The sequence below is a fragment of the Myxocyprinus asiaticus genome, chromosome 2 (genome assembly GCF_019703515.2).
Source record: "Myxocyprinus asiaticus isolate MX2 ecotype Aquarium Trade chromosome 2, UBuf_Myxa_2, whole genome shotgun sequence".
NCBI classification, from domain to species: Eukaryota; Metazoa; Chordata; class Actinopteri; order Cypriniformes; family Catostomidae; genus Myxocyprinus; species Myxocyprinus asiaticus.
Window position 1 is genome coordinate 51,882,836 of NC_059345.1, and position 12,946 is coordinate 51,895,781.

Consider the following 12,946-nt stretch of genomic DNA (forward strand, 5'->3'; position numbering starts at 1 on the left):
GGGGAAATCTACCAATTAGAGAATCACAGCAAACAACGCGTGCCAAAAAAGCTTTGAAGTGACTGCCCACACTCATGATGCAGTGTGATTAACGCAATCGAATCTCCCTACACTCACATACTACTTGTATATTTGCAAATATCTGAATATTTTACAATAAAATTAAAATGTATTGTTTCTGTACTTTGTAATAGTTTTGTATTCTTTAATTGTTTTAATTCGATTATGTCATCCGTAGTGCTTCATAAAATTGTAGTTCATCCACCTTTTGTCTTTTAATTCAGTTTTCATATACTTCTATGCTCCAAATAAAAGTTTGTATTGATTCACCTCGGAGCTGATTGGTTTGGTTCATGGCTTTAAAATTTTTATGAAGGAATATATGAAATCCCTATGAAAAAATAACAGGAAAAAGTGGGCGGGTGGGCACTGATGCACTCTATTATTGGACACTTCACTCACGGAATTAACGAATCATGGCTGACTGCGAATAATAGCACAATTCTACAGTGGCTTTTTTTTTTTTTTTTTTTTTTTTTTTTTTTTTTGCATGATGCTGCATCCACACCAGCAGGTGTCAGTACAAGTCAAAGATTACTACCAGCGAAACAAAAACAAAAAGCTATTTTGAGCACACCTGTAAAATATGTATGGAAATGAAAAAAAAAAGTTTTTGCATGAAAGATAAGTTGATCATTTAGAGAGAAGTGTACCTGCCTATTCCTTTAGTTAAATATAACAATATTGTGACAGAGGATTTACAGCATTGTGACTACATTACTTAAATTTTTGATAGGTTTGCTATCTGTGAACTTGCAGCTTGGAAAGGCTAATGTCCATGAGAAATAATGTAAGAAAAGTGTACACATCCAACTCAAGTTGTATAAAGGTGCAGGACACAATACCGCTAACTTGTCCACACACTAATGGTATTGCTCCAAATTTTATTCAACAACTACAACATTTTTAACTCTAAGGCCTTCATCAGACAAATGTTCTTTAGAAAGGTAAAACTAAATATCAGCAAATCATTAATAATGTGGCCTTCAGTTGGGCTTCTTAACCAGTGGTGTGAAACAACTGGGATGTTTCTTGTTTGGTGTGTAGAGGATGTTTTGCTGTTGTTCGTGTTGTGTTAGGGAGGTTTGCCATTTAATATTTGTGTTGGATTTGTGTGACAGTTGGAGCAGATGAGGAACGAGCTCATGCAGGAGAGAGCCAGTAGACAGGACCTAGAGTGTGACAAGATCGCCCTGGACAGACTGGTAAAAACGGACCCATCTGACTCTGATAGATGCCCTATAACAACCATTAACCCCTCTTAAAGTTCTTGACTTATCTAAACTACAGTAGCAAAACTTTTTATACTATATTTAATTATCCACTCACCTTCCAGTTCTGTGTATTTTCTGTGAAGAATAAGGATCTTAAGAGCAGGGTCGCTTATTTGGAGGGATCTCTGAAGCCCAGTAAAGAGGGACTGGTGGCCCAGCTGGAGAACCGTATCCTGGAACTGGAGGAAAGACTGGAGGGAGAGGAGAGGTAAACTAGGCAACTAATACTTTATGTATCCAAGACATGACATTACTGGATTTCTGAAAGTTAAAATATTTAACTCTAATGTGTGTGTATGTGCAGGGAACGAGCTAACCTGCAACTGGCGAACCGTCGGCTAGAGCGCAAGGTGAAGGAGATGGTAATGCAAGTGGATGAAGAGCAGCATTCACTGCAGGATCAGAAAGATCAGGTGAGCAAACAGAAAATCTCACATAGACATCCAAGCTAACAGTCTTCTCAATTATATATCCAGTGTTGGGTACTTATGAACTACATGTAATCTGGATTAAGTGATATGCTTTAAGGATTGAAAAATAGCAAATTGCTGTTTGATTTCATGTTTACTAATGTTTAATAAAAAGAGTGTAAATACACTTAAAATGAAAGATTTTCAAACATGCATTGAGTAATCCACAATTAATCTGATAAGATTACCTACAAAGTGTAATCTAAAATATTTTTTTTAATGAATGATTAAAAACGTAGTTGTAATTTGTAATCTGTACCAGATTACATTACTTCTGAAATCTAATATATCAGGTGTGATAGATCCAAGCTACAAAAAGTAAAGTTAACTATTTACAAGTAAATTTAACTAATCTGTGATTTAAAGTATCATTGTTTTTATTTAATTATTTAAATTGAGTTAAAGCACAAGGGAAATTATGACTGAAATCTCAGTTAGCCATATGGCACATTAGATTCTCCTCAGTACTTCTTAGTGCACATTGAATCTGCACTTTCGTAAAGTACAGTTGACTAAAGAACAACTGCTTAAATTTGTTAAACAGGCTCCAAGATCACCAGAAGTAAATCACCCTAATGGTGACTTCAGACAAGTCTAAAAAACTATCAACCAGCTACAATAAAACAACAACAATAGTCATAAGAATTTAAACTATATACATTAACTAACAATTATTATTTTTCTACATAAGATTTCTTACCAAACATACATAGTTTATTCAAGAGCAAAGGCTTATGGGTATTCCAAACAGCCACAGATTTGAACTTGATAATTTTGAGTTAGTAGTACTCAAAGCCAATATTAAAGAACATATATATTTCAGTTAGGATTCAAAAATGTGACATTTCAAGTACTGTTTAATTAGGACCACTTAAATGTTTTATTAATGACAACTTTAGGGTTTAGAGAGTAACGGTAACTTAATTAAAACTAGTAAGAGTAGTAAAAATTGAGCGTAAGTTGAGTAAACTCATTTGAGATAACTATTAGTATTTACAGTGTAGTTGAATTCTGTTGATTTGGTTGAATTATGTCTGATGTCTGCTGTGTATGCGTGTAGCTGAACCTGCGTCTGAAGGCTCTGAAAAGGCAGATGGATGAAGCGGAGGAGGAGATCGACCGACTGGAGCACAGCAAGAAGAAACTGCAGAGAGACCTAGAGGAGCAGCAGGAGGCCAACGAACAGCTCCAGAGTCAGCTCAAAGCACTGCGCAGTGAGATGAGGTAAACGATTAAAACATTACTCCTGATCCAGAGTCAGCTCAAAGCACTGTGCAGTGAGATGAGGTAAACGATTAAAACATTACTTCTGATCCAGAGTCAGCTCAGAGCACTGCGCAGTGAGATGAGGTAAACGATTAAAACATTACTTCTGATCCAGAGTCAGCTCAGAGCACTGCGCAGTGAGATGTGGTAAATGATTAAAACATTACTTCTGATCCAGAGTCAGCTCAGAGCAGTGAGATGAGGTAAACGATTAAAATATTACTTCTGATCCAGAGTCAGCTCAGAGCACTGCGCAGTGAGATGAGGTAAACGATTAAAACATTACTTCTGATCCAGAGTCAGCTCAGAGCACTGCGCAGTGAGATGAGGTAAGCGATTAAAACATTACTTCTGATCCAGAGTCAGCTCAGAGCACTGCGCAGTGAGATGTGGTAAATGATTAAAACATTACTTCTGATCCAGAGTCAGCTCAGAGCACTGCGCAGTGAGATGAGGTAAACGATTAAAACATTACTTCTGATCCAGAGTCAGCTCAGAGCAGTGAGATGAGGTAAACGATTAAAATATTACTTCTGATCCAGAGTCAGCTCAGAGCACTGCGCAGTGAGATGAGGTAAACGATTAAAACATTACTTCTGATCCAGAGTCAGCTCAGAGCACTGTGCAGTGAGATGAGGTAAACGATTAAAACATTACTTCTGATCCAGAGTCAGCTCAGAGCACTGCGCAGTGAGATGAGGTAAACGATTAAAACATTACTTCTGATCCAGAGTCAGCTCAGAGCACTGCACAGTGAGATGTGGTAAACGATTAAAATATTACTTCTGATCCAGAGTCAGCTCAGAGCACTGTGCAGTGAGATGAGGTAAATGATTAAAACATTACTCCTGATCCAGAATCAGCTCAGAGCAGTGAGATGAGGTAAATGATTAAAACATTACTTCTGATCCAGAGTCAGCTCAGAGCAGTGAGATGAGGTAAACGATTAAAATATTACTTCTGATCCAGAGTCAGCTCAGAGCACTGCGCAGTGAGATGAGGTAAACGATTAAAACATTACTCCTGATCCAGAATCAGCTCAGAGCAGTGAGATGAGGTAAACGATTAAAATATTACTTCTGATCCAGAGTCAGCTCAGAGCACTGCACAGTGTGATGAGGTAAACGATTAAAGCATTACTACTGATCCAGAGTCAGCTCAGAGCACTGCGCAGTGAGATGAGGTAAACGATTAAAACTTTACCTCTGATCCAGAGTCAGCTCAGAGCACTGCACAGTGAGATGAGGTAAACGATTAAAACTTTACCTCTGATCCAGAGTCAGCTCAGAGCACTGCACAGTGAGATGAGGTAAATGATTAAAACATTACTTTTGATCCAGACTCAGCTCAGAGCACTGCGCAGTGAGATGAGGTAAACGATTAAAACTTTACCTCTGATCCAGAGTCAGCTCAGAGCACTGCACAGTGAGATGAGGTAAACGATTAAAACTTTACCTCTGATCCAGAGTCAGCTCAGAGCACTGCACAGTGAGATGAGGTAAATGATTAAAACATTACTTCTGATCCAGAGTCAGCTCAGAGCACTGCGCAGTGAGATGAGGTAAACGATTAAAACTTTACCTCTGATCCGGAGTCAGCTCAGAGCACTGCGCAGTGAGATGAGGTAAATGATTAAAACATTACTTCTGATCCGGAGTCAGCTCAGAGCACTGCGCAGTGAGATGAGGTAAATGATTAAAGCATTACTTCTGATCCGGAGTCAGCTCAGAGCAGTGAGATGAGGTAAATGATTAAAACATTACTTCTGATCCAGAGTCAACTCAGAGCACTGCGCAGTGTGATGAGGTAAACGATTAAAACTTGACTTCTGATCTGGAGTCAGCTCAGAGCACTGCGCAGTGAGATGAGGTAAACGATTAAAACATTACTTCTGATCCAGAGTCAACTCAAAGCACTGCGCAATGAGGTTTGATAAATGATTAGAATATTGAGCGCCTTAGGACTAGATAATATGAATGCACTGTTGCTTTTCTGGGTTTTGACTGAAAGCACAACGATGCACGTTGAAGCAATTAAATCCATTACCACTGAATGAATGAAGTAAACACATAATATTACTGACCTCATGAACTTTTGCACAGATGTATACAATGGACAGGCTAATGTAATATTGAAAATTATACCTTTTTTCTTTTCTGTTTACCCACAAGGCGTAAGAGCAGCTCTGCACCAGTCCTGAATGTCGATGATGATGATGATGATGATGATATCAGCACTGATGGTGAAACCTACTTCAGCTCTTCGTCTGGCTACAAGCGTTCCAGCAGTCAGGATGCCATCATCTCCAATTTCTCTCTGTGAAAACACTACTGCAAACTGGAAGTTATAAATGAAGATGCCAATGCCTGCAATATTTGTGCTCTTAGTTATGAACTGCTTTGCTTTTGTGAATTTGCCACAATTTCATGTATCCATGGGACCAATACTTATGCCTTTCTCCCTAGATATATTTTTGCTAGCTTTTTGTACAAGTAATCTTTTATGTGTTCAAACCTTGCGGATATTTTATAGCACTGTATATCTGCACAAAATACAATGTTTGTCCATTTTTATTTTTTCATTTTGTTCGATTAAATATTCTGCCATTCCAATATATCCACTGACATAAAAACAGCCTTACAATAATGCAAAAATTCCATTTCATTTAACTACCAATTTACATCATTTAACCATGCGAAGGACTGACAGACTTAAAGACAATACATATTAAGGGAAATATGTATGAGGGACAATTTATATTAAAAAACATAGCGTGATGACCAACATTTTTTCACTTAACGAACAAGCAGATTTAATTTTACTTCGTTTAAAATTTTCATATGATGCCGCATTTGTTTCTATTTCAGCTCATTTTCAGCATTATACCAGACACAAGCACTTTGTGTACAGATTCTCTGTCTGCAACAATCTTTACCACAGGCACACACTGGCAGCCAAATGTTTCGGAAAGAAATTGGTACTTTAATTCACCAAAGTGGCATTCAACTGATCACAAAGTATAGTCAGGACATTACTGATGTTAAAAACAACACCATCACTATTTAAATAAAGTCATTTTTGATCAAATCTAGACAGCAGCCATCACTCCAACACCTTCTCCTTGAGTAATCATGCTAAATTACTAATTTGGTACTAGAAAATCACTTGCCATTATATCAAACACTGCTGAAAGCTATTTGGTTCATTAAATGAAGCTTAACATTGTCTTTGATTTTGAGTTGCCACAGTATGCAATACACTGGCATGTCTTAAGGTCAATATTAGGTCAAAAATGGCAAAAAAAGAAACAGCTTTCTCTAGAAACTCATCAGTCAATCATTGTTTTGAGGAATGAAGGCTATACAGTGCTTGAAATTGCCAGAAAAACTGAAGATTTCATACAAAGGTGTACACTACAGTCTTCAAAGACAAAGGACAACTGTCTCTAACAAGGACAGAAAGAGATGTGGAAGGCCCAGATGTACAACTAAACAAGAGGATAAGTACATCCGAGTCTCTAGTTTGAGAAATAGACGCCTCACATGTCCTCAGCTGACAGCTTCATTGAATTCTACTCGCTTAACACCAGTTTCATGTACAACAGTAAAGAGAAGACTCAGGGGTGCAGGCCTTATGGGAAGAATTGCAAAGAAAAAGCCACTTTTGAAACAGAAAAACAAAAAGAAAAGGTTAGAGTGGGCAAAGAAACACAGACATTGGACAACAGATAATTGGAAAAGAGTGTTATGGATCTTAACCCCAGTGAGCTTTTGTGGGATCAGCTAGACTGTAAGGTGCGTGAGAAGTGTCCGACAAGACACATCTATGGCAAGTGCTACAGGAAGTGTGGGTTGAAATGTCACCTGAGTATCTGGACAAACTGACAGCTAGAATGCCAAGAATCTGCAAAGCTGTCATTGCTGCACATGGAGGATTTTTTGATGAGAACTCTTTGAAGTAGTTTAAGAAGTTCTGAACATTTTTTTCAAATTGTAACAGTAATTGTTCACGTTATTAATGTCCTGACTATACATTGTGATCAGTTGAATGTCACTTTGGTGAATAAAAGTACCAATTTCTTCCCATAAGAGTAAAATCTGTACATTATTCCAAACATTTGGCCGCAAGTGTGTTACACTGTATTGACATTTATGTTACCAGGATTTTTCGTCCTCTCTGAAACACAAAACAGTGTTATGAATAAAACTGCATTAGCCTGTTGTATTATAGAAAAACGTTATAACCGGTTTTAACACACCTTCCTGTCCATACGAATGTACCCTGTATTTGCATACTGTATATGTAAAAGCATTTGTGCCTGTTGTTTCAGAGTGGGAAGAGATGTCCTAACTTATGCAAAGCTTGTATATTACTGAACTGACAATCACCCTTTCGGACTACACTGTGATGATTTGCACTGTATATTAAAGTGAGCCCTTTGTGTGTTCGGTGCTTAAATATTGTTTAATGCGACAAAAGTTCAGTTAGTCATTAGTGCATCTTTTTTTTTTTTAAGGTTGTTAAAAGAATCCTGCCTCTACCTCTCTGTACACATCTACAGTATGTAAAAACCTGAAAACAAACAAAATAGAAATAAAGTCCACTGTTAATCTCATGATGCACCTTGTGGTGTCATGTGTCTGCTTTCTGTTCCTTGATTTTTTATTTGTCAATTTGTTGAGATGGTTTATGATTCAAAATCTACTGGGAGGAATGTAATATCAGCAGTGATATTGATGTCAAGATTTCCACACTTTTTGACCAATGAATTTCCATGACCTTTCCAGTCATCCATGATGACTGAATAAGGATTTTTTTTTTTTAAATAATTGCTGACCAGATTTCAATTAGTATGTCAGGTATCAATCTCTCAATGGGTATTTATTTTTTTTAATTGATAAATTTAAACAATTACACTTATTAGTGTACAAATGTGTCCAGTAAGACCCTCAACAGACAGATGTGATCATACTGGCTTGAGTTCAAGTCTTCCATTACTTTTTCAAGAATTTGACTGTATTCCCACAACTTTTCCCTGGTCTGGAAATCATCATTTTAAAACTCCCTAGTATTTCCAGGGTTCCATGACCGTGAGAACTCTGCATTGTGCAGAAATCATTAAAAGCATGAGTGTCTTGCACTGTTTCCTCCATGGTGTCTTGTCTCTTGTATTCCCTCCGCATCTCTGTTGTGTGTGTTGCTATTTCAATACTAGTTCTCATTTTTGAGATGCTTTCTGCGTGTTTGTATGTTTTTATAATTTCTTTACTCTAAATCCTATGTCTGGCCAGTCCACATGACACTACAAGAGGAAGAGAAGAAGTGGAGTGTCTGATTGAGAGGACTGACTGCATGTGGAAAGCTGGGTGTGTGCTGTGACTGTCTTCTCCATATGCCTTCACAGCTGAGTACTGGAGCCCCTCAACAAATCCTCTAGGCTATTATCTTCAGGTCTGAACTTAATTGATGGAGCACAAAACTAACCAACCTCCCAATATAAGGAGAGCATCACTGAGCCTGCTGAGCAGCGGTTCTTGGCAACAGCCTCTCACTTATCAGGGTGGGGCTGACATGGGGGCTGCAGTGAACATTCATTCCTGAAATTCCAAACCCACTCCTCACATAGGTTGGGCCAAGTACAGCTGTAACACTTTTTGCTTTACTGCACAAATACTGACCAGAATAAATTTGCCATTTTTTCTCTCACACTGACCAATATAAATATGCCATTTATTTCACACAAGATGCTTTTATATGTCTCCCAACAAAATAAATGTCAAAAACCTGCATACATTGTTCCTATTTACCACAATTCATGTGTGAAGACAAGGAGTACATTTGTTATTACTGTCCCCCATGCCGGAAACTGTTGTAACACTGACCCGGGACAGTTGTAACACTTATTTATAATGTGTTAAATAACACACATTTTATACTCTGTTTTTAAATATTTCTAATTCTTGCAAGGTACTTTTTGAACCAGTTCTTGGTCAGGTTTGGAGATTTACAGCTCTCTACTGCCCTCTACCGGCCAATGGTTGGTACCGCTCGTTTGAAAACGTAAACCTTGTGATGGCAATAACTGAATGCAGGCTTGTGAGTTCACAACCTTGCTGATCTCAACATGACCTTAGCTACTGGACATTAATCAGTAGTATAAATTAGGTACTTACTCAAAGAGGCAAATAAGTTGCAATGTCACAAACAGATGTGTTTGCATTTTGTAATTAAATTAGATGTTTATATTTTTCATAGAAAATGTGAGGAGTCACATCTGAAGATCTCAGCCCAAGTCTCTATGATATTCTCGTTCTTGGATATGACTTGATTTCACACCTTCAGAGTACTCTCTCTCTCTCTCTCTCTCTCTCTCTCTCTCTCTCTCTCTCACTCTCTCTCTCTCTCTCTCTCTCTCTCTCTCTCTGTCTCTGTGTGTGTGTGTGTGTGTGTGTGTGAGTGTTTCCCCCCACTCATTTGATCATCGACATGTAGGTGTGTTCCAATTCCTATGGAAGTATATTAATGACAAATCTGTTTGAATCAAAAGTCCACTGAACTGAATTGGAAAATAAATGCATTGCATTTACAGGGCTTGCATTTTTGGGGGATGCAACAGGTGTGAGTCTTGAAATGCCCTGCTCATATAACAGCTTATAGTAGCAGCTTGAATATGGTCTGTATGAATGAACAACCGAAGTCAAGCCCGTATTCTGACAGCTGTAACCATAGTGACAGTGACTAATATAAATATCAAAGATGCTTGGCACCATGTTGGTGCTCAGTGGGCTGCGAAAATTGTTTGTCTACTCTCTTGCTATTGCCCGTGTAACGGTGGCTAATAGATAGCTGTGCAATGTGTATAAACTTCACTCTCCTGACCTCAAGAGGTGCATTAGCGACTGCCGCTAGAGGCTGTAGCCTTTAGCCTCTTTGTTAGCGCACCCGCCTCCCATGCCTTTGACGCCGGTTTGAGTCCCGTACGGAGCAGGTAGAACAAGCCGTCACAATGGTGCCGTGACCCGGATGGGAGTGAGGTTTAGGGGGGTGAGTGTAACGGTGGCCAGCTGATAGATAGCTGTGCAATGTGTATAAACCTCACTCTCCTGACCTCAAGAGGTGCACTAGCGACTGCCACTAGAGGATGTAGCCTTTAGCCTCTTTGTTAGCACACCTGCCTCCCATGCCGGAGACATCGGTTCGAGTCCCGTACGGCGCGGGTAGAACAGGAGCATCACAGTGGTGCCGTGACCCAGATGGGAGTGAGGTTTAGGGGGATGAGTGTAATGGTGGCCAGCTGATAGATAGCTGTGCAATGTGTATAAACCTCACTCTCCTGACCTCAAGAGGTACACTAGAGGCTGTAGCCGTTAGCCTCCTTGTTAGCGCATCCGCCTCCCATGCCGAAGACGCCGGTTCGACTCTCGTACAGAGCGGGTAGAACAGGAGCGTCACAACCGCATGCCAGCCCCTCCGCGTAGCAAAGGTGGCACATGTGCCTTCGGTTGTCGACCCCAGGGCGAGGCTTTTAAACTACTCCTCAATGTACATGCAGTCTGTTCCCTAACCCACACCCCTGTGCTAATGGTACAGCCCACAACGCAAATTTTTCTATTTTTGCATTTGGATTGGTATGGTGTGAATAATAAACTGTAAAGCGTTACACGCACCACACAACCATATGAAATTGAATCCCCAAAAAATGCAAGCCATGTTAAAACAATGCATGTATTTTTTTAATTAGTGCAATTCGGTGTTTTTTTTATTTTCAAAGACATTTGTCATTAATATACTTCCATATTCAAGGCTTCCATGGCAATAAAAAAAAACAAATCACATATACTGTATATTCTTGCTTGATTCGCTTCAGTTATTATCAATTGACCTCATTCACAGCACTATCTTTGATTTTTGACGGGAATGACTATGAGGCTGTGAGGGATAGACGTACATTCTCTTCAATGGGTTGTACAGTTGTATAAAGTGTTTTTGGATCGTTCTGCTGATGAAACATTGAAAAAATATCTTTCCAAGAAATTTCGTAGACAAAAAGCTCTAGACAAAGTAAGTTGTGGAAAATGAGATGTGATCTGGGAGCTTTTTGATAGCCTTATACAGTGCATGTCATTGAAGAGACGGTAAATCTATCGCTCACAGCCTCGTTTTCATTCCCGTCAAAAATCAAAGATGGCGCCACTGTGAATTAGGCATGTTCCCTTATGTGATCGTAAACAAATATGAAAATAATTCATTTGGACTGTTGTTTTGAATGAAATGTGTATGGTACATGAAATCCACTTTAATGACTATCATCAATTTCTTGCAAGTTCTTTAGGTCAAAGTATAAAGTAAATATAGTTATGATTATATATTTTTAATGTTTGTTGTATAATGTGCCATGATTAATCGCGATTAATCACAGAAAACTGTGTAATTAATTAGTTAAAATGTTTTAATCGATTCACAGCACTAGTTCATAGCAACAATAGTGATGCTTGCCTTTGTAAACACCAATAATTCATAGACATATATATATACAGGGTTAGTTCTTCTTGATTTAGGATGATGTGGTGTTAGCAAGCTAATGAAGTCCTAATGGTGTGCCCCTAACAAACAATCTCTTATCAGATGTTTGTCCATCACTGATCTGAATGAAGACAGAGGAAAGGAAGTTGTGTGGCCACTGTGGCTCTTTTCTGTTACTCGTTTTGTATTGCAAACTGGTCTATTCACACCACTGTTTGCTCATTCTGGGGGACGTCTTCATCCTCATTGTGATTTGAGAGCCACAAAGAAAGAGTAAACAGTAGGAGTACAGGACTTTCTCTTGCCCTTCCTTTCTTCCTTTCTGTCTGTCTGTGGCTTTCACGGTTATTCTCTTTATTTGGTTTTTATGCACCCTTGTTGTACAATTTCACCTATTCACCTATCTGCAATTCGGATTCTGCAAGTTCTTGGCATTCTCTGTGAACTATGCTTCTGGGAGAGATATTTGTGCAGTGCTCATTGCTTTCTTCTTACTTAAGATGGGTGTACCTTTATTTATCCTTTATAACTTTTGCTTTATCCTCTCAAATACCCTTAAGCTACCTTTTCAAACTGGCTTACTGTTGGTTCACAACAACAGTGTTGTTGAAGTTGATCCATTTTGAGTTAAAAATCAATTGATTCTCAAATTTAGTAAAAACTGTATTACCAAGAACTGTATAAATTCAGAATAGTAAAGTCTCAAACTCACTGCGTGTGGGAGGGTCCCGGCCTTATGCAGAGGCCCCCCTCATGGTGTCTAGAGCCAATGATATTCTGGTTAGAATTGCCTATTAGGGTTGGTTTTATAGAGCAAAGGTGGCACATAAGTCCCATCTGTATACATGTTGGCAGCATATATGTATTTATACTGGAATCATATGATTCCTTCAAGTGGACCTGGGAAGCTCCTACCTCTGATTTGAGCATTCATTGTTACGACATGTCACGCATTCAAGTGGGAAACAAAATATGGTAGACGCCAAACGTAAACAATACACAATGAATGACAGCAAAAGCTCTTTTTTGTACCAGTTGCACCAGTGAATATGCAGCTGAACACTCCTGCATTACTTTTACACAACCTATGTGATTTATTAACGCATGGTATCTAACAAATTATTAATTTATTTTCTTAAAACAAACAGTGAAGTTTAAGTCATTAGTTGACTGCCATATATAACATATTGATATTATTAAAATAAAGCACTGAAATTGAAATAACTTAATTATCTATCATATCAGCACGCCCTTTTTACGTCACTACTCTGCAACTCGGGTATCATCTAGAAGTCCAAGTTTCTCACTTGTAAATAGGACTTCACCTGGTCATTTATGTGCTCAATCGGGACT

The 12,946-nt window shown here is 38.6% G+C and overlaps 1 protein-coding gene across 2 annotated transcripts in view; it reads left to right on the plus strand.

Annotated features, from left to right (window-relative positions):
- Positions 1-12,946, plus strand: part of cgnl1 (cingulin-like 1) — a 238,340-nt gene that overhangs the window by 38,698 nt on the left and 186,696 nt on the right. Inside the window, exons 15-19 of one of the 2 annotated variants that reach the window (XR_007898753.1) lie at positions 1,182-1,265; positions 1,418-1,542; positions 1,639-1,747; positions 2,865-3,028; positions 5,242-6,476. Coding sequence is in view for 1 of the 2 variants with exons in the window: in XM_051712876.1 (XP_051568836.1) it covers positions 1,182-1,265; positions 1,418-1,542; positions 1,639-1,747; positions 2,865-3,028; positions 5,242-5,392 (633 nt within the window). In the remaining variant the exon portion in view is untranslated. Of the gene's footprint in view, positions 1-1,181; positions 1,266-1,417; positions 1,543-1,638; positions 1,748-2,864; positions 3,029-5,241; positions 7,686-12,946 lie in introns of those variants that run through there. The other variant, XM_051712876.1, reaches the window with a different exon arrangement.